Raw genomic sequence first — 27,870 nt, 5'->3', positions numbered from 1 at the left:
ATTTGTTTAACTGGGTTCTCTTTCTCTACTTTTAGGACTTGTGTGATAATCTGATGATGTTTTAGGTCATATTTATGCAGAAATCTAGAAAATTCTAAAGGGTTCACAAACTTTCAAGCACCATATGCATTTATACTGTTACGTAACCTTTTGGGCTGTTTTGTTAAGCTTGCTTTAGTTTGATGACTTGATTTCAGCACCATCTATTGGCAATGAATAATCTGTGAAAAACAAGCAGACTTTTACTGAAATGGTTATTCTTAAAAAAAAAAATTAAAAATTGCAAACATTTCAATGAAGTCCACAAAATAAACATATTTTGAAGTTTGAATTATTTAATGCACAAAATCTCACTGGCTTATACTTTATCCACAGTGCTACATTCATTAAAAAAATGATAAACATCTCTGTATGCTATTACTACTACAGATTCCTGACAGGAGCGTTTATGTATTTTCCTGAACCTTAACCCACAATGAGCATTGGTTTTCAGTAACAGTATTATGTTTAAAAAAAAAAAGAAGAGAAGACAGATATCACAGTGTATCTGAAATCCATATACAGGAAACAGCACTCATCACAGTAACTGGTTTTAGTTTTTTCTTTCCAAGTTTACTTCTGCTTGTGTAATGATCCCATGTAGCAAACCCAAGCATTTACATTACATTACAGGCATTTCGCAGACACTCGTCTCCAGAGTGACGTACAACATGCCCAGAGCAGCCTGGGGAGTGGTTGGAGGTTAGGTGCCTTGCTCAAGGGCACTTTATCCATTCCTGCTGGTTTAGGGAATCAAACTAGCAACCTTTTGTTCCCCAAACTGTTTCTCTAACCATTAGGTCTTCACCCTAAGCACTTTAGGTACAAAGTACATTTCTGAAAGATTCATTAATGTTGGAGTGTTAACCATGTTCATGGATTGCAGTGTTTGTTGATCTAGAACGAAAACACCATTACAGTATGCCAAGAGAACAGCTTACACATAAATCATGCAACAAGTTAAGAACTCTGTGTTCCATGTATCTATAATAAACCTAACAATAAACCTCAGATTGCTCTGCTGCCAGAGGAAGTGTTAAAAAAATCCGGATAACTCAAGTCAGTAACTTTAATATCCCTGGACATTTAAGAGAAATATATTCTGCACAGAAACTCAGCCAGTATCCATCACCCACATACTTTAGCCAAGTGTTTTATGGTGCTGTGTAAAAGTAAAATATGGGACATTTGTAGAAAATGTACAGACATATGGGTGTCCATGAATCCCTTTCATATCCTGTTGAAGGTGCAAGAGTGCTTGGAGCAGATGTCTTTCCATATTCCATGCCTCAGTGTGTTGAATATGTATTTAGGTTCATACTGAATGTTAGTTTTACACTTGGTGTATTTAACAGTGTCTGTGTTTTGCTAAAAATGGTCACTCCTGATGTGTTTGATTTTATGTTGTGTTTCAATAAATCCTGTAACTTGTACCTTCGACTAGGAACAAAGAACAAATGAAACGTCCTCTCGACTCAGAATACCTACTTGGAAAGAAAGGGAATTCAACATGTGACAGCAAATCAACATGGCTGCTCACAACATCAACAATAAGTAAAGGAGCGCTTCTTTAGTTTTAAATGAATCATACTGTATACACAAGTATTCACCATAGAACAATCAACATATACGTATATTAGTATGTTAAATCTATAACACTGGCTATACAGGAAGTAATTATGTACTTTAATACAAATGATATAGCTTATATCCATCCATCCATTATCTGTAACCACTTATCCTGTGCAGGGTCCCAGGCGAGCTGGAGCCTATCCCAGCTGACTATGAGCGAGAGGTGGGGTACACCCTGGACAAGTCACCACGTCATCGCAGGGCTGACACATAGAGACACACAACCATTCACACTCACATTCAATTTAGAGTCACCAATTAGCCTAACCTGCATGTCTTTAGACTGTGGGGGAAACCGGAGCACCCGGAGGAAACCTCCACTCAGAAAGGCCTCCGTCAGCCACTGGGCTCGAACACAAAACCTTCTTGCTGTGAGGTGACAGTGCTAACCACTACACCACCGTGCCGCCTGCTTAAATACATCACTCTTCAAAGTTAGTTTGCTGGATTTTTGCAAACAAAAGACGAACCTTGAGGAGTCCATGTTTCTACAACACTTTGTAGCTTAAATGCAAAGAGGTCAAAATGATGTAACTTTAAGTTTCAACTTCCACCTTTCGTGTTAAGTCAAATGCATCATGAGTTTTTTCAAGTATACTCTGGATATTTCAAAATGAATAACCTGTCCACTCACTGCTAATGATTAATCACTGTCACAGTTTTCACATATTAACCTACATGTAACAGATGGAAAGCAGTTTAAATAAAAATGTTATAGCTTAAAGTTGTAAAGACACACACACACACACAAAACTGAACACATACACACATGAGCTTCACTCAGTTCTGCAGGATATACTGATTGAAGACTTCTACCTAAAAAGAATAAAAAACAACAAATTATTATTTCTGGCACATATGGCACTGTGCAAAAGTTTTAGGCACCCTATGTTTTAGGACACACTTTGTTTTATGACTTCTATCCACTTTATCAACAATCACAAAATCCTTTTATTATGTCTTAGTCTCATTTGTTTTTTTCTACTGTATAAATTTGTTATTTTGTTGGTTTATTTTGTGCTTATATTTACTGCGCAACTTTGTTCAAATTTATTATCATTATTATCTTTACTATTATTATTTTTCATAACTATCATTATAATTCAATATTATTATTGTTATTATGTTATTTTTATTATCATTATCATTATTTATTATTAATATCATTATTAACACATTTATTATTATTATTATTATTATTATTATTATTATTATTATTATTTTAGTATACGATTGTTTACATACAAACTCTCGTGGTTACCAGAGGACTAGCCCCCCACTGTAACCCTAGCTATGTAATAGGTAAAAGGCCGAGGGCTACAGAAACGGAGATCGGTGCCGCCCTAATGCACCATATGGCAAGGGAAGGACTTTAAAGAGATTGTTTACATAACATTATTATGTATTTACTATTTACCCCTATTTTGCCATTTGATTCTTGCCAGACCACAATGGAAATAAGTGTTATGCACTTTCTTGTGTTATCCGTGTATCTTAATGTACACTATATTTATGTATTTTGTGCATTATTTTGCTAAATAAACTCAATCAATTCTACATTATTGAGCCAGTACAACAACATTTCAGGTTTCCAAACATTAGTTTTCCAGCACAAAAGTAAAATGTTACATAAAATTTTTTGGATGTCAGTAAAGAAAGCAGCATATTACATAACAGACCACCTTTCAGACACACACACACACACACACACACACACAAAAACAACCCTGAATGAAGGCTGCTGGGCTTTCCCATATAGAAATGTAATATAGGACATATATGGCCCTATATCACGAATGATATCGCCATATATGTTACCTATAGGGTGATATTATCACATACATCCTCTAGATATATGAAGATAAGTTTCTTACATATATGAAATATCCATAGTAAAATTTGTATATGTACATGTATTAAAAATATCTATATGAGGATTTTTTAATAGGGTGTTATATGTTGCAACGATATATGTTAATGATACATATATTTAATGTATATATAATTGACATATGTAGCTATATAAGTGTATAAATACTTACATAAGTTACATATGTCAAAATATGTATTATACATACATATTTGTATGGGCTAGACATACAGGTCAATATATGAAATTGTTCCAATTTCTAATAGGTATATATATATTACCTCATGTACATATATTTCATTTATGGAAATTCAACATATGTACATAGATTACATTTGCGTATGGGGTGCTGCAAAAATACAACTCCAAATTTCATTGAAAATAGTACAAAGAAAAATCCATATCAAATGTTGAAACAGAAATCTTAATGTTTTTTGAAACATATATGCTCATTTTGAATTTAGTGCCAGCAACAGGTTTCATAAAATTTGGGACAGGAGCAAAAACAGACTAGAAAAGTTGTGTAATGTTGAAACCCCCCCAAAAAACACTACAGTAATTAGCAAAAGGTCAGTAACATGACTAGGTATTTTAAAAAAAAGCATTGCAGAAAGGCGGAGTCTCTCAGAAGTAAAGCTGGGGAGGGGTTCGCCGCTCTGTGAAAGACTGCATGGGCAAACAGTGCAACAATTTAAGAAGAATGTTCCTCAATTTTGCAAAATTGCACAGAATTTGGGGATCAGATCATCTATGGTACATAATATCATTAAAAGATTCAGAGAATCTGGAGAAATCTCTGTATGCAAGAGACAAGGCTGAAAACTGATATTGGATGTCTGTGATCTTCAGGCCGTCAGGCAACACTGCATTAAAAGCAGACGCGTTCGCGGAGATCACTGTATGGGCTCAGGAACACTTCAGAAAACCATCGTCTGTGAAAACAGTTCATTACTGCATCCACAAATACAAGTTAAAACCAGATATAAACAATATCCAGAAACACAGCCACCTTCTCTGGGCCCGAGCTCTTTTATGATGGACTGAGGTGAAGTGGAAAATTGTGACAGAAGTACAATATGGGACATTTGTAGAAAATGTATAGATGTGCATGTCCATGAATCCCTTTCATAACCTGTTAAAGGCTATTAAAGTGGAAAATATGACGAAGGAGACCCCGAACTGTTGAGCAGCTGAATTGTATTTCAGGACAACATTTCTCTTTCAAAACTGCAGCAATTGGTCTCCTCAATTCCCAAATGTTTACAGAGTGTTGTTAAAAGTAGAGGTGATGAAGCACAATGGTAAACATGCCCCCGTCCCAACTTTTCTGAAATGTATTGCTGACATCAAATTCAAAATGAGCATATATTAAAAAAAAAAAAAACAACTCTCAGTTTCAACATTTGATATATTGTCTTGGTACTATTTTCAATAAAATATAGGGTTTCCATGATTTACAAATCACTGCATTCTGTTTTTATTTATGTTTTACACAGCGTTTCAACTTTTTTGGAACTGGGGTTGTAATAAGCAGGTGCGACAGTCAACGTCTGCAGAAGTGTTGTTATAGAAAAGTAATCAACACCTTCCGACCAAATGGATTTGATCGTTAAACAAAACTGTGGTCTGACTGCTGTATGTATAATATTGTGGTATTACAGTAGGCCTACATAATGTTGCGTTCCAATTGTTGTCGATTATGCAGAGTTCGATAGAGGGATTCTTCCTACCTGATGTTTAGGTTTCATGGTTGTTCACATGGGCTTGGAGATATGCAGTTTGCTCCTCTGAACCTCCTGCATTATGGCTTGTACCACCTCAGACGTCGTGCCCTGACCCCCCAGGTCAGCTGTGTGTAACTACACGGGCAGCAGGAAAAACAAATGAGATGAAATATCCTTGATAATGAAGGTTAAAAATGATCTCTCTATCTACTACAGTCTTTGTCCTCACATGGATCTAAGTATTTAAGTATACAAAGTGTGCATGAAAATGGACATTCGTAGTGCTCAGTGTGTACAGGATAATATCTCAGAACTTGGGTTGTTTTTAAGAGGCAAGCCTTTGAGTAATGTTGGATACAGAGAGTGCACAAATAAATATGAACACCAAAATTAGTTCATCTTTACTTCATCCATAACCAGAAATAATAGACAATTGCAATGGAAACATACAACCCCAAATCAAAACAAGAGTCATCTGGAGATGACATATCCCCTCCTGGCCTCCACAGGAAACCCCACTCCAAATTTTCCTAAGTTGAATTGGTTGCCATGGAAATACGAAAAAATATATATTTTTTTAAATCACAGAAATCCAAAAATGTCAAAAGGCACAACTCCTCTAGTCACTTAACATAAGTCAGGTTTCGTGAAAAAAATTCCTCATAGATTTTGAGATATGCTACGGAAACTAAAATATTTACAGATGGACAGACAGAGCGATAGCTACTGTATATCCCCCCTGATAAAAAGTCAGGATGGTATGTTGAAATTGAAATTAAATCTCAAAACTACTACTGTCCTTCGGGCCGGTCACCATCCCATAGTGACTCTCAACGACAAAGCTCGCCATCTTTCCCTATCTTCAGCCAATCGTGTAGCCTCATTGATTGGAAGGCCTGTCAGCTCCTTGATGTTATCGACAAATCTGATCTTTTGCCTGCCGCGCTTCCTCTTACCAGCCACTTTTCTTGCAAAATTATCTCTTCTAGATTGACACCCCACTGTCTGGAACGATGACCAAAATACATCAGTTTGCGCAACAGTTTAACAGCGATCGCTTTCGTACACCGGTCTCATTTAACACCCACTCATTTGTTTCGCGATCACACCATGAAATACGCAAGAGTCTTCGCCAGCACCATAACTCAAACAACAATATCCAGTCTTTCGCTGTTCTACTCAATTCCCAAGATTCGCATCCATAAGTCATCAAAGGGAATATTAGTGTTTCCATAAGCCTGATTTTAGTGGCTTTTATGACAGATTTATCTTTCCATACCCTTACAATAAAGAAGTTTATTCAAGTGTGCTTCTAGTATACTTCTTTTAAACTAAAAATAAGAGAGTAGGCTTTCAGTTTACTTTTTATTTACTTATCAGAGATATACTGAATAAAGTTATACATAAGTATACTTGGCTTATTCTGAAAAGTATATAGAAAAGTCGAAGTATATTAAGCTTATACTTAAACTTTTGCTCAAGATATACTGAACAAAAGTGTAATAAAGTATTAAAATATTTGTGCCTTATGTTTAAGTGTGCTTGCCCTGTACTGTAGTTGTGCTTATCCTTTTGATAGAAGCTAATAAAATACTTCTTTTTCACGCATATTGGCTCCTTTGTGATATACGGCAGCATGTTTTAAATCCCATCTTTTAAACCTACATGTACCATAAGTTTGTGGTCGGCTCTGGGGTGGAAGAGTAAACAGTGTCGGAACTTAAACTTATCTTTTATGTATATAGTGTTATTAACCCACAAAGAAACATTTATTTTATCTCATCTCATTATCTCTAGCTGCTTTATCTTGTTCTACAGGGTTGCAGGCAAGCTGGAGCCTATCCCAGCTGACTATGGGCGAAAGACGGGGTACACCCTGGACAAGTCGCCAGGTCATCATAGGGCTGACACATAGACACAGACAACCATTCACACTCACATTCACACCTACGGTCAATTTAGAATCACCAGTTAACTTAACCTGCATGTCTTTGGACTGTGGGGGAAACCGGAGCACCCGGAGGAAACCCACAAACTCCGCACAGAAAGGCCCTCGCTGGCCACGGGGCTCGAACCCGGACCTTCTTGCTGTGAGGCGACAGCGCTAACCACTACATCACCGTGCCGCCCACTACAAAGTATACTTTAGTAAACTAAAAAGTGGACTAGAAGTATAAAACAAGTAAACTCATAGTATATTTCCAGTATACTATGAAGTATGCTTTTGTAAACTAAAGAGTGGACTACAAGTATAGAACTAGTAAACTATTAGTATAAAAGTTTACTTGTGGTATACTTGCAATGCAAAATAAAAAATGCTAGTTGTATACTCAAAGCTTACTTCTCTTAGACTTAAAGTATACTTTTTATAAACTAAAAGTGGGCCAATTTAGTCTCAAGAAGTATTAGATTAGTTTACTTACAAATATACTGTAAGTACATTGATATCAGTATACTTGGTACACAAAAGTGTACTTAAGGAAATAATACTTTAACTTTACTTAAACCATATACGCAGAACCATGGCCTCACTTTTGTTACCTCCGCCAAGGAGGTTATGTTTTCGGTAGCGTTGGTTTGTTTGTTGGTTTGTCTGTTAGCAACATTATGGAAAAAGTAATGAATGGATTGCTCTGAATTTTTTTCCAGAGGTGTGACTGGGCACAAGTAACAATCCATTAAATTTTGGCAGTGATCCGGATCACCTTCTGGATCCCGGATTTTTTTAAAGGATTCCTGGCGGAGGTCTACGCTCTCTGAGTGCTTTTCTAGTTTATAAATGCCTTGAGACCTCAAGAATGGCACAGGAATATTTTTAACCGTTAACAATAAATCTAATATAGTAATTTTTACGATTAAAGTGATTCATATAGGTAGCGGTCTGAGTGAATGGCCTTGATGTCCGTGATGTCACAGCAGGAAGTCTATCGGTCTCATCGCCATTTCTGCTATACTAAAACACAGAGCTGACTGCAACTCCGAGCCTCCATTTTGAGCTAATTTATCGCCATGCCACGTAGATGTGTTGCTGCACCTGCCAGCAACACGACAGAAGGTGGATTTATGTTGCATTCATGGCCCAAGAATGTTCAAACTGCAAAGATTTGGACGCGTTTTGCGAGAAGTTCACGGGCACATTGGGCGCCTATGAAGTTGTCTCTCCTCTGCTCTGTACATTTTACTGAAGACTCGTACGAGACATCTGATCTGTTGAGGAGCGTTGGCTATAAGCCCATATTGAAAGAGGGTGCAGTATCAACAATTAAAGAAAAAGAAAACTACAAGAAAAGGAAAGTATTTATTTTATTTTTTATTTTTTTTAAACAAAGTTCAGTTACACCAGTTCTCCCGGAGTGAGCCGAGGGTTGTTGGTAAAACTCGGGACGGAACGGGACGTGACATATCGCTCGGGCAGTGACTTCCCTGCGGTTGTTGCTAAAACCAGTGATGTCCCGTTCCGTCCCGGGTTTTAGTAATTGCCTGAGCTGAGCAGTAATGGCGGAGTACTCAGTATGGACAAAATAGAGAATGAGTGGAGCTGCCGTCTGATTTCTAAACTGGATATTGCTGCCATCTCGCCCTTACGTGGAAGAAGTGAATGAACAGAGAACTAAACGAACAACTGAAAGTCAGATTGTTTCAAAACAATCGGCCACAAGATCGGCCTTCAAGAAGCGAGAACACAGACGGGTAAGATGCGACTCTCATTTGGATAAAAAAACAACAAAAACAACACATTGTTTACCTGCATTTAGATTAAGACATGTAACTTGTATTGTGTGTTTAAGTTACCGGTATAAGATTATTTAATTTGCTTCAGAATGTGATTGTCTCAATTCATCTGATTATTTAATTAGCCTTTAATGTTTTATCAGTGAAAATGCATGCATGTACATGTATGCTGCATAAGTTATAACACCTATCCTGTTTTAATGAGAGTCAACCACAATCAATGAAGTCAAATCAGTCTTAGTTGAGCAAGTCGGTAACGGTATTTCTTACTTTCACCATAAATTTTTATTTATATGACTTTGGTCTACAGCTGTCAAAGGCCTCGGCCTTAAAACCAGTTACCGCTGTGATGTCATGCACTCAGGGCTGGCTGGCTCAGCGGGGCAGCTCGAATGCCAACTTTGCGCTCGATTTTAACTCTCAAAAATATATATATTTTGATTCCCATTTATGCAGCATACAAGAGTCAAGGATGGAGATACTATCCACTCAGAAATGTATTTAAAAATAAAGGCTCTGTGTATCTGCTTTAAGTATACTTAATAAAATGTACTTGAAGTATACTTCTTTTTGATAAGGGTATCTCAGTCACGTTTGTCCTTGCAGATTTTGCCATGGCAATTCTCCTCTTCACTTCCTTCAGACCACCATGATCATTTATAGTGAGAGAGCCAAGAAAATTGAAGCTATCGAGTATTTCAATGTTGGTACCGTCAACTGATCTCAAATCTCAATAACGATGATTTGTAAATAATCTTTGCATTGTATTGCACTTGATCAGTTTGAACGTTAAAGATCTTGTCTTTGAAGTCCAAAAAGATTTGCAAATAATTGCATTCTGTTTTTATTTACATTTTACAGTCTCTCAACTTTTTTGGAATCAGAGTTGGAATATACATATACATACAGTACATTAGTGCTGTGGAAAGGAAAGCACTGAAATGAACCATCAGCAATGTTCAGAGAATCATCAGCGTCCTGCTGCTTGCTCTTTAAGAAACCTACAGTACCAGTACCACTGCCTCTGCAGAGCAAACACCATCTCCAAAGATCCTACCCACGACTGTAAACACCTCTTCACCCTCCTGTCATCTGGAAGGTGGTCCAGGCGTATCAACGCCTACACCACCAGACTGAGGAACAGCTTCTACCCCAGAGCCATCAGCTGTCTGAAGCAGCATGCACTCCTAGGACAACCTGCCCACATTCTCATCTATCAATACCCTCTTAATACAGAGGGATGCACACACACTACACACTCGCACACATTATGCCATGCTGCTAATGTTCTGGCATGCCATCAAATTCTAATATTTTGCACGATTGCTGCTGCTAATTTTTTTTGAAACTCTTTTTACCCCAGGCCAAAAATAGAATGTGCGTCTGTTTTAGGGGGCCTGTATTCAGCATTGAAATTATTTGTGATGTCACACTCCACAGTAGTGATTAGTGGTGAAAGTAAACTCTCAGAGCTTTAAGAATTTGCAGTTTTTCTAGAAATATTTATTTTCTTCTTTTTTTTTTTTTAACCTAACCTACTAGGTTTAAATGTTATCATTTTATTGTGGCAGTTGTATATGGTGTTATTATTTAAAAAAATCTTTAAATGTCCGTTTTATCCCTGTACCAATATTATTGTAGGAAGATATGAATTGTTTGCCCAACAAGGGGCTCACACCCTTCCCATTTCCCGGCTCACCAGCAGCTAAACACATAGTCATGATACTCTACATACAGAAACCCAACAGCGTCCTGACTAATCTTATAACAGACTTGCGGTGATAAAGTAATTCATTTGTTTATACTGACTGAAAACACCCAATAAGTCAATTTCAATTTTGCCAGCAGAACAGAACACCAGCGTACTGCGACAAAGACCTAAACAGATTTTTCTACATACCTGAACGTGGTTTTTTTTACCCATCTTTTGCACCAGATATATCTTCACCACTGATAATAATTTTTTCTGTACATATTTACAATTTATACATGTAGTCTACTGTATCTATTGTATGACCGTGAGCTGGCCTAGTGGTTAGAAGAAGAAGAAGAACAACAACTTTATTTATCACACGTACACTTAAGCACAGTGAAATTTCTCTCTGCATTTAACCCTTCTGAAGCAGTGAACACACACACACACATACCCAGAGCAGTGGGCAGCTATGCTATAGCACCCAGGGAGCAGGTGAGGGTTAGGTGTCTTGCTCAAGAGCACTTCAGCCCAAGGCCGCCCCATGTTAACATAACCGCATGTATTTGAACTGTGGGGGAAACCGGAGCACCCGGAGGAAACCCACACAGACACAGGGAGAACATGCAACCTCCACACAGAAAGGTCCCCGTCAGCCGCTGGGCTCGGACTCAGAACCTTCTTGCTGTGAGGTGACAGTGCTAACCACTAGACTGTAGTATGTCTGCCTCTCAACCGGGAGATTGCAAGTTCTACTTGCGGTCAGGACATACCAAAGACCATCATAAAAATGGTACCTACTGCCATCTGGCAAGGCACGCTGCAATACAGATGTGAGTAGGGAGTCAAACTCTTGCGGTTACCAAACTGAGGGCTACTGAACCAGAAATCAGCACTGCCCAATGTGCCTCAAGAGATTGGTTAGTACAGGGACGGGAGACTGCCTGGGAAGACTAGTTCCTGGCATGGGAAGGACTTTGACTTTTGATATTGTGTATATATCTTGTAACATACAACAGGTATAAAAAAAAAGTCTACACACCCATATTAAAATGAAAACCAACCAGGTTATTATGTTTTTTACCTTTTCTTTTTTTCCCCTTGAATTTGTTTTTCATTTGAATTTTCTTGATTGCTGTATCACATTAAAGGGCACATCTTGGGTAAATTCAGGAGCAAGATCAATGTAATTCTCCTATTTTATATTAAACTTTGGTCAAATATCTGTCACATTCTGCATTTTGTGCAATTTTTTTTACCTTGCGCAATACCAGAAAAATTCAGTTGAAATCAAGCCATTTGAGGCGAACTGGTCCGCATCTGAAAAAACTTGCCATTTGGATTTCCCGGGAAACATTGATTTTCGTGACGTCACGTGCGGGACGCCTCCTTCTGAATCCTACGTCAGCGCTGGTTTGTTTATGAGAAAATGACCTGGTGGTTTTCTACAAATTTCTTCAAAGTTATCACGCAATTATTAAAATGGTTAACAGATGTATCATAGGAGGGTGTAGCAACACCAATCTTGATGGGATTAGTACTCATCGTTTCCCAAAAGACCGGACAATGAGAGAGAAATGGGAGCGCTTCTTCTACACAGGCTGTGCACTGAGACTGTGCAAAGCTCGTGCAGCCTGCTGGCGGTTCCGCAGGTGACGTCACAAATCTGGCTCCAGACTTCCTTGGGATTTAAGACCTATCTTGTTAACACCTGTCTTGAGCAAGGTATTAGAAAGCTTTGTTTCATCTTGGCTGCTACGGTACATCGGGCCTTATATTGATAACCTCCAATTTGGGAACACTAAAAACTGCTCTACAACACACGCTCTGATTCATTTGATTCACAACTGGCTACAGGCACTCGATAGCCCTAGTGGTGTCATTATCAGAGCCTGTATGATTGATTTTTCCAAGGCCTTTGATCGAATTGACCACAATATTCTCATCATGAAATTGCAAGTGCTTGGAGTCCCGCCGATTTTGCTCAATTGGTGTGCAGACTTCCTCAAAGAACGCAAGATGCGGGTCAAGCTCGGTCAAGTGAAACCATCTTGGCATGGGATAAATGGATCAGTACCGCAAGGCACCAAACTGGGACCAATTTTCTTCTTGATCATGATTAATGATCTTGGATCCCATCTCCCAATGTACAAGTATGTCGATGACTGCACTGTTTATGAAGTCATCTCAAGGTCGTCTAATTCCTCACTCCAGGCTGCTGTTGATAACATCGCTAAATGGACTGATCACAACAACATGCGTTTGAATGTCAAGAAAACCAAGGAACTTCAAATATCTTTCATTAAGTCTCCTTTGGCACTGGAGTGCCTTTCCTTGGCTGAAACTGAGATTGAAGTTGTTGATCACTTCAAGCTTCTTGGTGTAACTATCTCTTCCAACCTTACCTGGAATTCCCATATCAATGACATATGCACTAAAGCCAGCAAACGGTTGTATGCTTTGCGTATCTTGAAACGCTCTGGCACCCCACCAAAAGATCTGGTAACCGTCTACTGTGCATTCATTCGTCCTGTTCTTGAATACGCCTGCCAGGTTTGGCACTTTGCTCTGCCACAATTCCTTGCCGAAGAACTAGAATCCATTCAACGTCGAGCACTAAAGATCGCTCTACCAAGCTTGTCTTACAATGATGCTCTTTACCATACTAAGTTATCCACCCTCAGCCAACGAAGACTGGCTCAATGCCAGAGACTCTATAAAGAAGTCACTCTTCAAGAATCTAACAAACTGAGGGATCTGCTATTGGATACAAAAAAAACATTCATACCATCTCCAGAACCCACGCAACTATCAGATGTTCAAGTGCAGGACTAAGCGATTTCAAAGTAGCTTTGTACCTAGCTGTGCTAAGATATGGGATAATGATTTATAGGACTTGATTTTTTGATTATTATATTTTTATAGAGTAACAAAGATTTTTATTTGTACATTTGTAAATATCTATTTTTCAAACTTATGGTTTGCAATTGATATTAATAAAATATTATTATTGTTATTATTATTGTTATTATTATTATTATTATTATTATTATTATTATTTTTCCAGATGCATTTTGTTATTTTATTTTTTTCTGCTGTTGACAGATGGCCTTGTGCAAAATTACCCTTCTGAATGAGTGTGTAAAGGGACATACTATCATATTAAAAAAAAAACGAAATTGGTCCAGGATATGCACTTTAAAGGTGGAAACTGATGTGCCACAATTTATTCTTTTTTTTTTTCATCACAAAAACCTGCAATTTTCCTAGGAGTTGTAGATTATTATATCCACTGTAGCTTGATGGAGAACTGCACAGCAAATCATGTTTGACTGATACAATGGCAATAACGGTATTCTTACATGAGACAATCATCCCAGGCTAATAGAACCTACTCCACAGACTTGAAGAAGACTGGGTAATGTAGTTAATGAGATTCATACCTGAGTCTCAGATAAAGTTGTAAGGACTGCTTTTCGAATTATACTGGCATACTCATGAAGTCTAGAAGAGAAAATAGAAGACAGAAATACATGTTAAACACAATAGATGAATGTAACCACATAGAAAGGACATCTCAACTGGCCAGTTAAAGAAATCAGGAGTGGAGGATATCTTAAAGGAGCAGTTTGTAAATTTTAGAGCACTCTAGTGCACAAGAGGCAAAATTCAATTGCAATGAAAACAGTTGCCTCCTTTCCCCACCAACCCTACCCTCTCTGTCCCTCATGATTTTCCTTCCAAGGGAAAAGGGTCAAGCTAGGCAGCTCTGTTTTGGGTAATTTCCAAGCTAATTTCTTTGCCAGAAGAACGGAAATAGACATTTGAAATTAAGAAACTAGAAAAATCATATTATTATTAATTTGTGCTAGCAGCACTGGCGCAAATTCTTACTCTCACTTAGGATCTTTCTACTCTATTATTATTATTATTATTATTATTATTATCGTAATGTTTTTAGGATGCTATTTCTCCCTCAGTTTTCAACCAATCATCACCCAATTTCACATGAAGAATACCGCTGGGCTGAATTACAGTGCTATGACTTTTGGTGCTGATCCGGATCATTGATCCAGAATTATCCATGAAAAACTGACTTTTTTTCAATCACTTATAACTTTGTCAATTTTCATGATTTTTTCAATCAGTTTAAAAAATATATATATTATTATTATTATTATTATTATTATTATTATTATGTTCAGGGCAGCAGGGCTCAACTTTTTCTTGACCTACAATTGACAAAGGTCAGCTAGAGCAAATTACTGTGACTTTAGTCACAGTCGCTATCTAGTTATCGTTACCTCGCCCGGGATGGAGTCCTGCTGTGTTTTCGGCGGGGTTTCTTTGTTTGTTTCTTTGTTTTTTTTGTTAACGATATTACGGAAAAACGGCTGGACCAATCTTCATAAAACTTTTAGGATAGATGGGCATTGGTCTCAAATAGAACCTCCAACATTTTGAGGGTCATCTGGTCAAGGTCACCAAAAAGGTCAAAATTGATTTTGTTGTGGCTAGTGCCTCATATAGAGATGCTAGACATTATGTCATCGTGCTGTAAGAATGTAAGAGTGTAACAATCACGCACTGTGCATGCACATACACATGTTCTGATTAAAATGGCCGGTGAGTGTATACAATTCGGTTCACCATTCGAAATAAATGGACTAAAGAAATCACTTTCAGACATGTTCATGCATATTACAGAGAGAAAGTGCGTTCCACTAAGCTCTAGCGCCAGGCCATTTCCGGGAAATAAGAGTTTGGATTATGGCGACAGCGTGTGTATGTCAGTCTCGGTTCGGAGGTTTCAGTTTCAAAAACTGTAAAAGGTAAGAGTAGAATAATATAAAGTACAGACACTTGGTATATTTTACTTCTGTGATTTTTAAATTGTTCATTTTTGGATTACGCTTCATTTTTGTGGCTACTGCCTCATAGAGTAAATATATATATGCTATATTTACCGTATGGACATGGTATCAGAAAATTGTATTTATAAGCAGTAGCCACATGTACTCATAGGGTACCTATTTTTTTCACAATATCTTCCTTTATCTTCATCATAAGTCCTACCGGGCGAGGTTTGTTTTGCCTGGCAACACTTGCTGTTGTTGTTGTTATAGTTTGAGAAATAGTTTTGAATCATTACAAACTGCATCTTTAAATCAGCAGAGGACGCTAAATCCGACTTCGCTTCACACACTTTAAGTGATCCAGCATGAGGCAGCTGGCCAACAGTGTAGCTGTGGGGTTTGCAATGTTCCTGTTTGCAATGCTTTTCCCAGTGTTCCTTGTGGCCTGCGGCACAAAGCACAAAAATGATGAGAATGTCTGGAATTTTTCTAATAGCTCTTTTACCAATAGTTGAAGTGTAAAGTGTGATTCCCTTCCTTACTGTTTCAAAAACAGCGTAGTCTTTGCCATAGTTGGCCCCTGGAACTAAACCTGGGCCACCCACGAGTCCAGCACACACATTGCTGACCACATTACCATAGAGGTTTGGCATTACCATCACATCGAACTGTTGGGGCTTGGAGACAAGCTGCAGGCACAGAAACAAACACAGACACAGCTTACTGTTATGGCACACTTACACTGTTCAGCCACATTAGCCTCCAGCAGTACCTGACAAGTGTAAGATCTCAGCTTAGTGTTATTTCTGATTCTCTGCATTAAATCACAGAGAAATTAATGGCTGATATGCCACATGATTAAAGCACACTTTAAATTGCAGTTGATTTGAAACAAAGCCAAAATTTATAGTAAAGTACAACCCTAAATCAGAAAAAGTTGGGACGGCATGTTGAAATTGAAATTAAAACTGAAAATAATGATTTGTAAATAGTCTTTGACCTGCATTGCACTCAAAACAATACAACAGCACATTATTTGATGTTTTAACGCGTGAATTTTACTGGGTTTTTTTCTCAAAATAAACAATTCAATTTTGAGCTTGGAACACATTTAAAAAAAAATTGGGACAGTAACGCATTTACCACTTTATAATGTTGCCATTCCTTCTCACAACACTTAAAATGTGTTGAGGGACTGAAGACACCAAGTGATGAAGTGTTTCAGGTGTTTTGTCCCATTCTTACCGCAAACAGGTCTTAAGGTGAGCAACAGTATGGCGTCGTTGTCATATTTTTTGTTTTAAAACTCACCACACATTCTCTATTGGGGACAGAGGGGACAGACACCCTCTTCTTCTGCAGCCATGCCTTTGTAATGTGTGCAGAATGTGGTTTTGCATTGTCTTACTGAAATCTCCCTGGAAAAGATGTCGCCTTGAAGGCATCATATGTTGCTCCAAAATCTCAGTGCACTTTTCTGCATTAATGCTGCCATCACAGAAGTGTAAGTTACCTTTTCCAAGGGCACTGACACAACCCCATACCATGACAGACCCTGACTTTTGGACTTGTTGCTGGTAACAGTCTGGATGGTCCTTTTTGTCTTTGGTCTGGAACACACGGTGTCCAGCTCTTACAAAAACGACGTTGAATACTGATTTGTCTGACCACAATACATGTTTCCATTGTGTGATGGTCCATCCCAGATGCTTCCGAGCCCAGAGAAGTTGACAGCACTTCTGGACACAGTTAACATAAGACTTCCTTTTTGCACAGTAAAGTTTTAATTGGCATTTGTAGATCTCATCTCATCTCATTATCTCTAGCCGCTTGATGTAACTCTATATTGTGCTGCTTGACAAAGGTTTGCCAAAGTAATCCCAAGCCCATGTGGTTATATCAGCTATAGATGAATGATGGTTCTTGATGCAGTGCCGTCTGAGGGATCAGAGACCACGGGTGTTCAGCTTAGGCTTGCGCCCTTGCCTTTTATGCACTGAAATTCCTCCAGATTCTTTGAATAGTTTGATGATATTATGCACCGTAGAAGCTGGAATATCCAATTCCCTTTCTAGCTTGCTTTAAGAAACATTGTTTTTAAACATTTCAATAATTTCCTCATGCATTTGTTGACAAACTGGAGATCCTCAGCCCAGCTTTGCTCCTCAAAGTCTAGGCATTTTCTGGATACTGATTTTGTACCAAATCATGATTATAATCACCTGTTGACATCACTTGTTTCAAATCACATCATTATTCAATTGTTTTACCTCATTACTAGCCCTAAAGTGCCCCAGTCCCAACTTTTTTTTTTTTTTTGGACTGTATTGCAGGCCTGAAACGCAGAAATAGAGGTATATTAACAAGTGAAATGAAGTTGACCAGAAAAAAAAAAAAATCACGAAATATCTTGGGTTCATTCTGTCTGCAATGAAATACAAGTCAAAGTCAATGTTGAAATCACTGCTTTCTTTTTTCATTTGCATTTTTCATACCGTTCCATACTTTTTCTGATTTGGGGTTGTAAGAAAATATTATGTAGAAAAATATTTTTAATCTCCGAGTGCATGCTGGTAAGCAGATACCTGCATGGTGGTGTTATCCACAATCATGTTGTCAAAAGTAATATCTGGATATCCGGCTGCTACCTCCTTACAGCACTGCAGGAAGAGACCATCGCCCAGCTTCCTGTACAGAGCAAAGCAAAGATGAAACCGTTTGTGAAAATGGTTTCCATTTATGCATAGCATAAAGTCTAATATAGAGCCTTGCATAAGTATTCACCCTTTTGACATTTCCCACATTTGTAGTGTTATAACCTGGAATAGAAATGTACTTACACGGGATTTTATCAACCTATACAAAAGAGCCAATAATATTGAAATATGTGGTGGTGAACCAATACAGTTCCCAAAATTATTCACAAATAAAAACTGCAAAAGTTGTGATTCCTTGAGGCCCCAGAATTTGTCAGAGTACATACCTGAACAAACGGCATCATAAAGACTAATGAGCTATCAAAACCACTCCCGGACAAAGTTCACAAAAAGTACTATTCCACAACATTTACTTTAGAGATGCGTAAATAATTTTGCAAACTATACTGACCCAACCATCCTCCATCACTCCCCCCATTTCAATGTGTAGATTCATGACAAATAATCCCAATTAAGTCTACAATTATACAAACATTTATATACAGTACTTATGCACTGTTTAATTTAACATCTCATCTCATCTCATTATCCCTAGCCGCTTTATCCTTCTACAGGGTCGCAGGCAAGCTGGAGCCTATCCCAGCTGACTACGGGCGAAAGGCGGGGTACACCCTGGACAAGTCGCCAGGTCATCACAGGGCTGACACATAGACACAGACAACCATTCACACTCACATTCTCACCTACGGTCAATTTAGAGTCACCAGTTAACCTAACCTGCATGTCTTTGGACTGTGGGGGAAACCGGAGCACCCGGAGGAAACCCACACGGACACGGGGAGAACATGCAAACTCCGCACAGAAAGGCCCTCGCTGGCCACAGGGCTCGAACCCGGACCTTCTTGCTGTGAGGCGACAGCGCTAACCACTACACCACTGTGCCGCCATAATTTAACATAATCTGTGTAATATTTTTGCTTTAAATAGAAAATATAGAACATAGAAAAACATTGTAGAGTGAAACTGACATGATGTTGGCTTTATGTACAGCAGTGACCCTGCGGCGACCTTTTTCTCGGGCGAGTTTGAAGGCATACTCAGCGATCCGCAAGGAGTTCATCTGAGTGATGATCTTCAAACACTCCACAACTCCTGGGACGTTCTGAGGAAATAAAAAGATTTGAATGTACTACAGATGTTTATATATTATATACTAAATGTTGTTTTCTGTGACTCTATCAATTTTATAATTGTTAAATATATGAAGAAACCTTTGTACTGGTACGTCTGTACGTAAGTGTGAGAGAGAGAGAGAGAGAGAGAGAGAGAGAGAGAGAGAGAGAGAAACCCTGGCACATACCTCATGCTCTAAGCTGCTGTACTCTCCTTCTGTATTCTCTCTGATGATGATGATATCTATGTCCTTGTGCCGAGTTTGGACGCCAGGGAGAGTCTGGCAGTGCATCACATTAGCATACAGGTCCAGGGATGTGCTGAGGTTTTAAACAAGAGACGAATGTATGTATTTCTCATGCTAACTAGGATTAAATCATAAAACCAATTAGACTGTACTTTACAACTTTTGTTTTTGAATTCAATTCTATTTTATTTATTAGTACTTTTAACAATACACACTGTCACGAACCAGCTTTACAGATATCTGGATGGAGATTTAGAGTCCTACAGAGAAACAAGAGGTGACCGTGGCAAGAAAAACTCCCCGAGAGAACGAGGGAGAAACCTTGAGAGGAACTAGACTCAAAAGGAACGCATTCTCTTCTGGATGACAGGAGATAGCTGAAATATACTGCATTACACTGCTACCATTATATATCCTATAAAGCTAAATAGTAGTAAGTGTGTTGAAAGAGTGTTTAGTAGGAGCATAGTGAGAATAAGTGTTCTGAGTTCTGAGATACGCACAGGGAGATTTTTATGATTACAGCAGTAGTTCTACAGTATGAGATTATCCACTGAAGCAAGGATGAGTCTTGGGTATAAATTAGTTTTGGCCAGGCACTGCCCAAACTGATAATCACATCATCAATTTTTCTTTGGCTAATCAGACACAATGTACGCCACCACTCTTGCTGGAGCAGCTGGGGGTTAGGTGGCTTGCTCAAGGGCACTTAAGCCAGTCCTACTGGTCTAGGGAATTGAACCAGCAACCTTTTGGTCCTAAAGTTGCTTCTCTAACCATTAGGCCAGGGCTTTCCCTAAATCAGGGCTTCAGTTGGACATAAACTACATTTGGAAAGTGCAAAATCCATGTAGGACTATCTACAGCAGTGGAATGTGTGAATGTTAAACTTATGAAATGAAACTGTTTTTATAAAGACACATTATTAATAATAATAATAATAATAATCATCTCATCATCTCTAGCCGCTTTATCCTTCTACAGGGTCGCAGGCAAGCTGGAGCCTATCCCAGCTGACTACGGGCAAAAGGCGGGGTACACCCTGGACAAGTCGCCAGGTCATCACAGGGCTGACACATAGACACAGACAACCATTCACACTCACATTCACACCTACGGTCAATTTAGAGTCACCAGTCAACCTAACCTGCATGTCTTTGGACTGTGGGGGAAACCGGAGCACCCGGAGGAAACCCACGCGGACACGGGGAGAACATGCAAACTCCACACAGAAAGGCCCTCGCCGGCCCCGGGGCTCGAACCCAGGACCTTCTTGCTGTGAGGCGACAGCGCTAACCACTACACCACCGTGCCGCCCAATAATAATAATAATAATACCGTAGCAAGTTGTTCCTGGACTTGTGAGAGGGTGGAAGTCTGTGATTGGTCTCTATATTACCTGGAAAAAAACAGTAGAATGAATAACTATAAGACCCACTTGTGGTTAAGGGCATATATTTTCAAACTTGTCCACCTCTACAACATTCCCTACCCTTCAGTGCAACTCCATTGCGTCTGATAGCTGTGACAGCATTATTAATGTCATCCTCTGATGTTGCCGTCGAATCCACGCTCACCACCTCGAAATCCACAGGGACACAGCAGAACCTGTGAAGATGTAAATCTGTCAAACTATCCAAATCTCCCTAGGCCCAAAGTAAGACTTGTTCCCAAACCTGAAAAGTTCTCGGGCGTGGCTCAGAAGTTCAGGTCCAATACCATCTCCAGGGATCAGCGTTACTGTGTGCCGGCCTCCGTACTTTGCAGGAGGGGGCTGGAGAGTGGAAACAAGAGATGGACTCGCTTAATAAACTCACCAAATACTATGGATACAAATTGGTACTCACTCCAAACTAAAGGTTGTTAAAGGATACTTATGGGTATACTTATGGGATACTGTGAGGGTAAACATCTAAATATTCTAGTTCCTAGTAAATGGGTGAAATGCCACAACAAAAGTCATTTACACGATTGCACACGTGCCACATATACACCAATCAACCAGAACGTTATGACCACATTGATTATCTCGTTACAGTGGCACCTGTCAGCAAGGCAGCAAGAAAACAGTCAGCTCTTGAAATTGATGTGCTGGAAGCAGGAAAAATGGGGACGCGTAAGGATCTGAGCGATGTCTAGAAAATCGCTGCTGACAGCTTTCTGTTTTAGCCACCATTAACTTTTTCAGCAGTTTGTGCTGCAGTAGTTCTTCTGTGGGACCATATGGGCTAGCCTTCATGCCCCATGCGAATCAATGAGCCGTCGACACCCATGACTCTGTCACCGGTTCACTGATTCTCCTTTCTTGGACCACTTTTGGTAGGTACTAACCACTGCATACCGGAAACACCCCACAAGATGTGGCATTTTGGAGATGCTCAGACCCAGTCATCTAGCCATCACAATCTGGCCCTTGTCAAAGTCACTCAGATCCTTACGCTTGCCCATTTTTTTTTTTTTTTTTTGCTTCCAACACATCAACTTCCGGCGGCATGGTGGTGTAGTGGTTAGCGCTGTCGCCTCACAGCAAGAAGGTCCGGGTTCGAGCCCCGTGGCCGGCGAAGGCCTTTCTGTGCGGAGTTTGCATGTTCTCCCTGTGTCCGCGTGGGTTTCCTCTGGGTGCTCCGGTTTCCCCCACAGTCCAAAGACATGCAGGTTAGGTTAACTGGTGACTCTAAATTGACCGTAGGTGTGAGTGTGAATGGTTGTCTGTGTCTATGTGTCAGCCCTGTGATGACCTGGCGACTTGTCCAGGGTGTACCCCGCCTTTTGCCCGTAGTCAGCTGGGATAGGCTCCAGCTTGCCTGCGACCCTGTAGAACAGGATAAAGCGGCTAGAGATAATGAGAAGAGATGAGATAATTCATAAGCCTAAGTTGACAACAAATTAGGTCTACCTACATTATATCCATGCACATTGTCCATTTAATCATTATTGGTGTAATTACTGACTGTAGCTCATAAACCATATGGGCAAAAATATGTGAACACCTAACAATCATCTATCTCATCTCATTATCTCTAGCCGCTTTATCCTGTTCTACAGGGTCGCAGGCAAGCTGGAGCCTATCCCAGCTGACTACGGGCGAAAGGCGGGGTACACCCTGGACAAGTCACCGGGTCATCACAGGGCTGACACATAGACACAGACAAGCATTCACATTCACACCTACGGTCAATCTAGAGTCACCAGTTAACCTAACCTGCATGTCTTTGGACTGTGGGGGAAACCGGAGCACCCGGAGGAAACCCACGTGGACACGGGGAGAACATGCAAACTCCACACAGAAAGGCCCTCGCCGGCCACGGGGCTCGAACCCGGACCTTCTTGCTGTGAGGCGACAGCGCTAACCACTACACCACCGTGCCGCCCACAATCATCTATATGTCATCTATATATCGTCTTCTGCAAACTGTTGCCACAAAGTTGTAAACATTCAATTGGCTCAAATGTCTGTGTACTTTAGCACTGGAACTAAGGAGCCCAAACCTGTTTAGTTATAACAATGTCCCTGTTCACAAAGCCTCTCTATAAAAGTGTGGTTTGCCAAGTTTGATGTGGAAGAACCTGAATGACCTGAAACCAGACCTCAGCCCCACTTAACACCACTGGGATGAATTGAAACGCTGACTGTGCACCAGTCATCCTCACTTGAGCCGTGTCATATTTTTTCACTTCATATGTCACACATTTTCACTGGGAGGCCGGCAGGCCAGTTTAGCACCTGCACTGTATGTCTCCTGATCTGAACCCAATCGAACACCTATGGGGAATTCTGAAGAGACAAGTTGAGCATCACTCTCCATCCAGCATTCAGTCACTAAAAGAGGTCATTGTTGAAGAATGGAAAAAGACTGATGTTGCAAAATGTCGCCAACTTGTTCATTCCATGCCTTGAAGACTTGGTGCTGTCATTAAAAATCATGGAGGCCATACAAAGTACTAGATGTAGTAGTTTTTGTTGTGGGATGTACTCATTTTTGCACCACCCTAATTTGAGTAAAACTGAAAAAATGTGTAATCTAAGTTTATATTATTAACCTTACTTTCATATTATAAGTTAAACAGATGTTATATTAAACTTTGTCTTGTCAACATTTTGGAAAATGTTTGTGTTCATTGAGATATTGTTTAAAATGTTACTTTTCAAACGGGGTGTACTCATTTACGCTGAGCACTGTATATTATATAACATATATCTGTACAATTATAAGAAATAAAGCAATTAGTGGAGACAAATGAAAGCATGAAAGGTATCTCTCTTACTGTGAGAAGTTTGAGAACCTCTGCAGTAGGAGATACAAGACCAAAATAGTTCACTACTGCCCTAGAGAGTCAATGTGCATTCCAGTTTAATTTCTATCATAAACAATCTTGAGTTCACTGGTCAAACTTGAGCACAGGTTACTGTACGTATAGAGTTTTGCATCTTATTCCCATAACTGTATGGGTTTCCTCTGGGTTCTCCAGTTTTCTCCCATACCCCCCCCCCCCCCCAAAAAAAAAACACATACTGTCAGTGGATTGGCTACTCTAAATTGCCCTTCGGCGGCAGTGGCTGTCCATCGCTGGCAATGATGACTGCTTCATTAGGATGCGCAGAAACGCAGATGAGCTGCAAGGTCCGCACCAGAATTATTCTCCTTTTCTAATGAAGCACCTTGCACAGTAAGGTAAGACAAACGATATTGGGCTCCCATCGTGTTGTCTCTCTGGACCTCCAGACCTGATGCCAACTGGTGCACAAAAGTGCCACAGACCTGGCAGGTATGGAAGTTGCCCCGCAGTGACAAATGACTTGCCGAGTGATGCCATCCGTTGGCCATTTGAGTGGCTCTTCCGCATGCCATCTGGTGGTGTACCATTGACCCTGTTGGGTTCATATGCCACATTGCACCGAAAAGCGCCCTGCTGCCAGCGCCTTATTGATGATGTACTATTTAACCCATAGCTGGAACCCAGGCAGGTGCTACCACACCGGGTCAAAGCGGACCTAGGAGAAATGGTGATTAAAGGGGAACTGAAGTCATTTTTAAACTTGCTTTATTTCTTAATTAACGTATGATTCAATTACATTTTCAGTTTTATTAACCTTATATCATGACTCGTATTGGCATATTATATTACACTTATCGGCCTTTTCGGTTTTTAGCCATATTGAATGTAGTTCATATGGTCCACGGCAGGCGTCGCTTATCCGCGCGATCTTCACGTGTTAGGACTGGGACTGTTTTGGCCTCTAGAGGCCACTGTTATTTCCTTTTCTGGTCATGTTTGTTTTGGGCCTCTAGAGGTCACCACTGTGTTCTGTGTTTTGTTTTTGTCTTATTGCCTGTTTCCTGCCCCGCCCTGTCCTTAATTAGTTTGTGTATAAATACCCCTCTGTTTGTTCCCTTGTCACGGAGTCTTTTTCCTATGTTATGCTGTTAGTGCTAGTTCCCTCTGTCCCATGTACCTTGCCTGTGTCTTTGTATTCTTGGTTTTTGCTTCTTTCTTTTGGACTTTGTGGATTTTGTTTTTGACCTTTTTGATCTTCTGAGCGTTTGAGTTTTTGCCTTTTTTCTTATTTGGATTTTGGACTTTGTACCTTTGGATATTTTTGGTTTATCTTCTGAGCTTTGGATTATTCTTTTTGTTTTTTCCCTTAGATTGTACATAGTGTAAATAAACTGTTTTTGATACCTTTCTACTTCCGCCTCACGCCTCTACACTTGCGTCATTCCCCTGGTGGCCTAGTGGGGGTTTGCTGGATTATCACACCAGTGAACCAGGTTCAAAACCCTAATATCGTGAGACTTCAAACGTGAAGTGTCAATGCCGCCATTTTGAAAACTGTTTACACAGCGGCCAGATCGCCATATCATTCCAATTTAGATTAATTTCGAGATTTGCCAGCTTCATCAGTGATGGAGCGTCAGTCCTGCGTGCTGTGACGTGTGCACCTGAAGGCGCGCCTCGGGCTGCACGCGTGGCAAGTGGACTCCAGCACACGCGCCGTGAACAAGGCGCACCTGAGCCCAATTAAGGAACTATGTGTTTGCCTATTTAAGGACTGTGCTGATGCATTTGCATCGTGAAGTATTGCATACATGCATATCGTGTTACCGAGCCTTTCTACCCGTTGTCTTGATTTCCTGTTTCATGATCCTTGTGCTTGTCTCTTGTTCTTGTCCTCGCTTAGCCTTTGATGTACTGTTTGCACCTCGACCAACCCTTTTGCCTGTATTCTCGTTTCTGATCTCGCCTGCCATTTTGGATTGTTTGCCTGTGTATATATTGTCTCACTGTATATATATTCTGCACTTTATTAAACTGTATACTTCTGCACATACATCTGCCTCCCTCGCATACGTAACATGGAGAGTATTCCATACGACTTCGAACCAACGTGGAGTACAGAAGAGTTGGAAAGACGACAGGATAAGGACTAGTCTGTCGCGCTGGTTTTTACATCATTACTGTCGCACAATTAAAACGTGCCAGATCAGGCGGCTGGTGGGTTTTCAAAATAATAAATACATGCATGTATTTTTGTGATAAATACATATTACACTGAGCGTATTTCCCACATAATCCTCACTAAGGTTTCGGACAGCACTACAAAATGGCGTCCCCACTATATAGTGCCCTATGTAGTGAGTAGGGAGCGATTTCGGACACAGGGAAAACTTCCGGCTTGATTACGTCAGCATTCAAAGGAGGGTACGCGTGTCTTTTGACAACGTTGGCAGATGTTGGTCAGTTTGATTTCCGCTGTACGTTTTACTTCCGTCCTACGAAGTCTCGCACAGGTCTCAGCAAATCTCGTTTACGGCCATTGCTTTGACATATGGACTGACATATTACATAGCATATTTCAAAACACTCATAACTTGCTATAGCAGTGACAAAACAGCTGTCAGAACTGCATTCCTACATTTTATAAAATGAGATCAATATAATTTTGATAATAAAAAATTTGCCTTCAGTTCCCCTTTAAGGGGTAACTTCACTTTCCCCAATACTCAAGTCCTCCTGGACCTGACACTCACCACTGGCTGCAGTTTAAAGTCATACCCAGGACTAAATTGCCCTTATGTTGAGATCAGACCACATGAATGCAGCCCAATATTGACACGATTTTGTCATGGCTGACAAATTTCCAGCACTGGGCCTGGATATGAATGACGGGAATGACGAATGGGTCTTGTAGCGTGGCATCATCGAAGAACCATGATGTGGTGTCTGGGACACCTCATGACACATTGAAGAAAAGTCTAGCTTGTAAGAATTTTTGTATTTTCTCGCCTAGTTTGACACCTCCGACGACGTGTTCCTTGAAAGCCATGATTTCTTGACCCTCCTCCCTGACGACATGCAAGGACGTAAATGATGAATGGTGGGGATAAAACTCGTAGTACTGACAGTCTCCTGACCAAGGAACGGCAAGAATCTATGGCACGATGATTGCCTAATGTGACATCGTGACTGGTATGAAAGACAACTGCATACACTGTATATAAGAAATAGGGCACAACACAGTACATGGTGTGACACTTACAGTGTAGGAGGACTTCTCTCTCCTGCTGCATATTACTGGCCTTATCACCTGTCATTCAGAGAGACAGATATAGACAGAAAGAGATTAGTGAAGTTGATAAAACTGCTGTTTATGTCTTGGGGTGACATTTCAGTAGGTTAACACACTCTATTAGTCCATAGAAGTGTATGATGTAGCAGATATAGTTCACAACTCAAACACTTGCATGTGGTTTGTCCTCTTTTGAGTCGGTTTGTGGAGATCAGGTTTAAGGCTGTAACAGCCAGCTCTCACTGGCGCTTAGGAGGAAGTAAGAGATTGCAAAATGTCAATGACCTTGTAGACGTGGCTGAATAATGACGTGCATAGACGGCCCAATAGGACACTAATAGAACATATGAGTGAAATCAGACATGTAAAAGCAGGACACTGACGTGCTGAAACATAAGAGCCTTACACTGACCGTGTTGCCCTTTAGTCCGGCCCAGGGCTGCGACCACAACACCTTGGACAGCGACAGCACTGATCTAGCAGATGACATTTGGCTTCCAGATGTGAGAATACAAATAATACAGAAAAAACATACATATATATATATCTCCAAACAGTTCTTCAGCAGTCCGAATGTAAAGCCGTTCCACGATTCGTACAAGGACAAGCCTTAAGGATTGTTTTGCCTTTTGCAGGACGCTTTCACATCAGCGCCACCTGCTGTCTGAATGTCGCTA

The 27,870-nt window shown here is 40.0% G+C and overlaps 1 protein-coding gene across 3 annotated transcripts; it reads right to left on the bottom strand.

Annotated features, from left to right (window-relative positions):
- Positions 1–347: 347 nt before the first annotated feature.
- Positions 348–27,813, bottom strand: LOC132896927 (isocitrate dehydrogenase [NAD] subunit gamma, mitochondrial-like). 3 transcript variants are annotated; one of them, XM_060938101.1, is made up of 13 exons: positions 27,600–27,813; positions 27,164–27,211; positions 21,300–21,397; positions 21,116–21,231; positions 20,962–21,022; positions 19,564–19,696; positions 19,232–19,365; positions 18,132–18,234; positions 16,089–16,235; positions 15,897–15,991; positions 14,134–14,194; positions 5,272–5,400; positions 348–2,487 (listed from the first exon to the last, which is right to left on the bottom strand). In XM_060938101.1, the coding sequence occupies exons 1-12, from the start codon at positions 27,681–27,683 to the stop codon at positions 5,296–5,298; spliced, it is 1,185 nt and encodes a 394-aa protein (XP_060794084.1). In that variant the 5' UTR covers positions 27,684–27,813; the 3' UTR covers positions 348–2,487; positions 5,272–5,295. The 3 variants fall into 3 exon arrangements, with proteins under 3 accessions (XP_060794084.1, XP_060794082.1, XP_060794083.1); XM_060938099.1 differs by having other exon boundaries at positions 15,721–16,235; XM_060938100.1 differs by having other exon boundaries at positions 15,721–16,235; positions 27,606–27,813.
- Positions 27,814–27,870: the final 57 nt, after the last annotated feature.

Source organism: Neoarius graeffei, chromosome 13 (genome assembly GCF_027579695.1).
Source record: "Neoarius graeffei isolate fNeoGra1 chromosome 13, fNeoGra1.pri, whole genome shotgun sequence".
Lineage (NCBI taxonomy): Eukaryota > Metazoa > Chordata > Actinopteri > Siluriformes > Ariidae > Neoarius > Neoarius graeffei.
The sequence above is the reverse complement of the archived record's forward strand: the minus strand, read 5'-3'. Positions and strand labels throughout refer to the sequence as shown.

Bases quoted from the DNA above. Each gene is read 5' to 3' on its own strand.
- LOC132896927 (XM_060938099.1), bottom strand. From the start codon at position 27,683: ATGTCATCTGCTAGATCAGTGCTGTCGCTGTCCAAGGTGTTGTGGTCG. The intron at 19,366-19,563 runs GTATGTGCCAGG...TTATTTCCTCAG, and splicing joins ACAGCAGCTTAGAGCATGAG to AACGTCCCAGGAGTTGTGGA. The intron at 5,401-14,133 runs GTATGAATCTCA...CTGCCCGTGTAG, and splicing joins CAACTTTATCTGAGACTCAG to TTACACACAGCTGACCTGGG.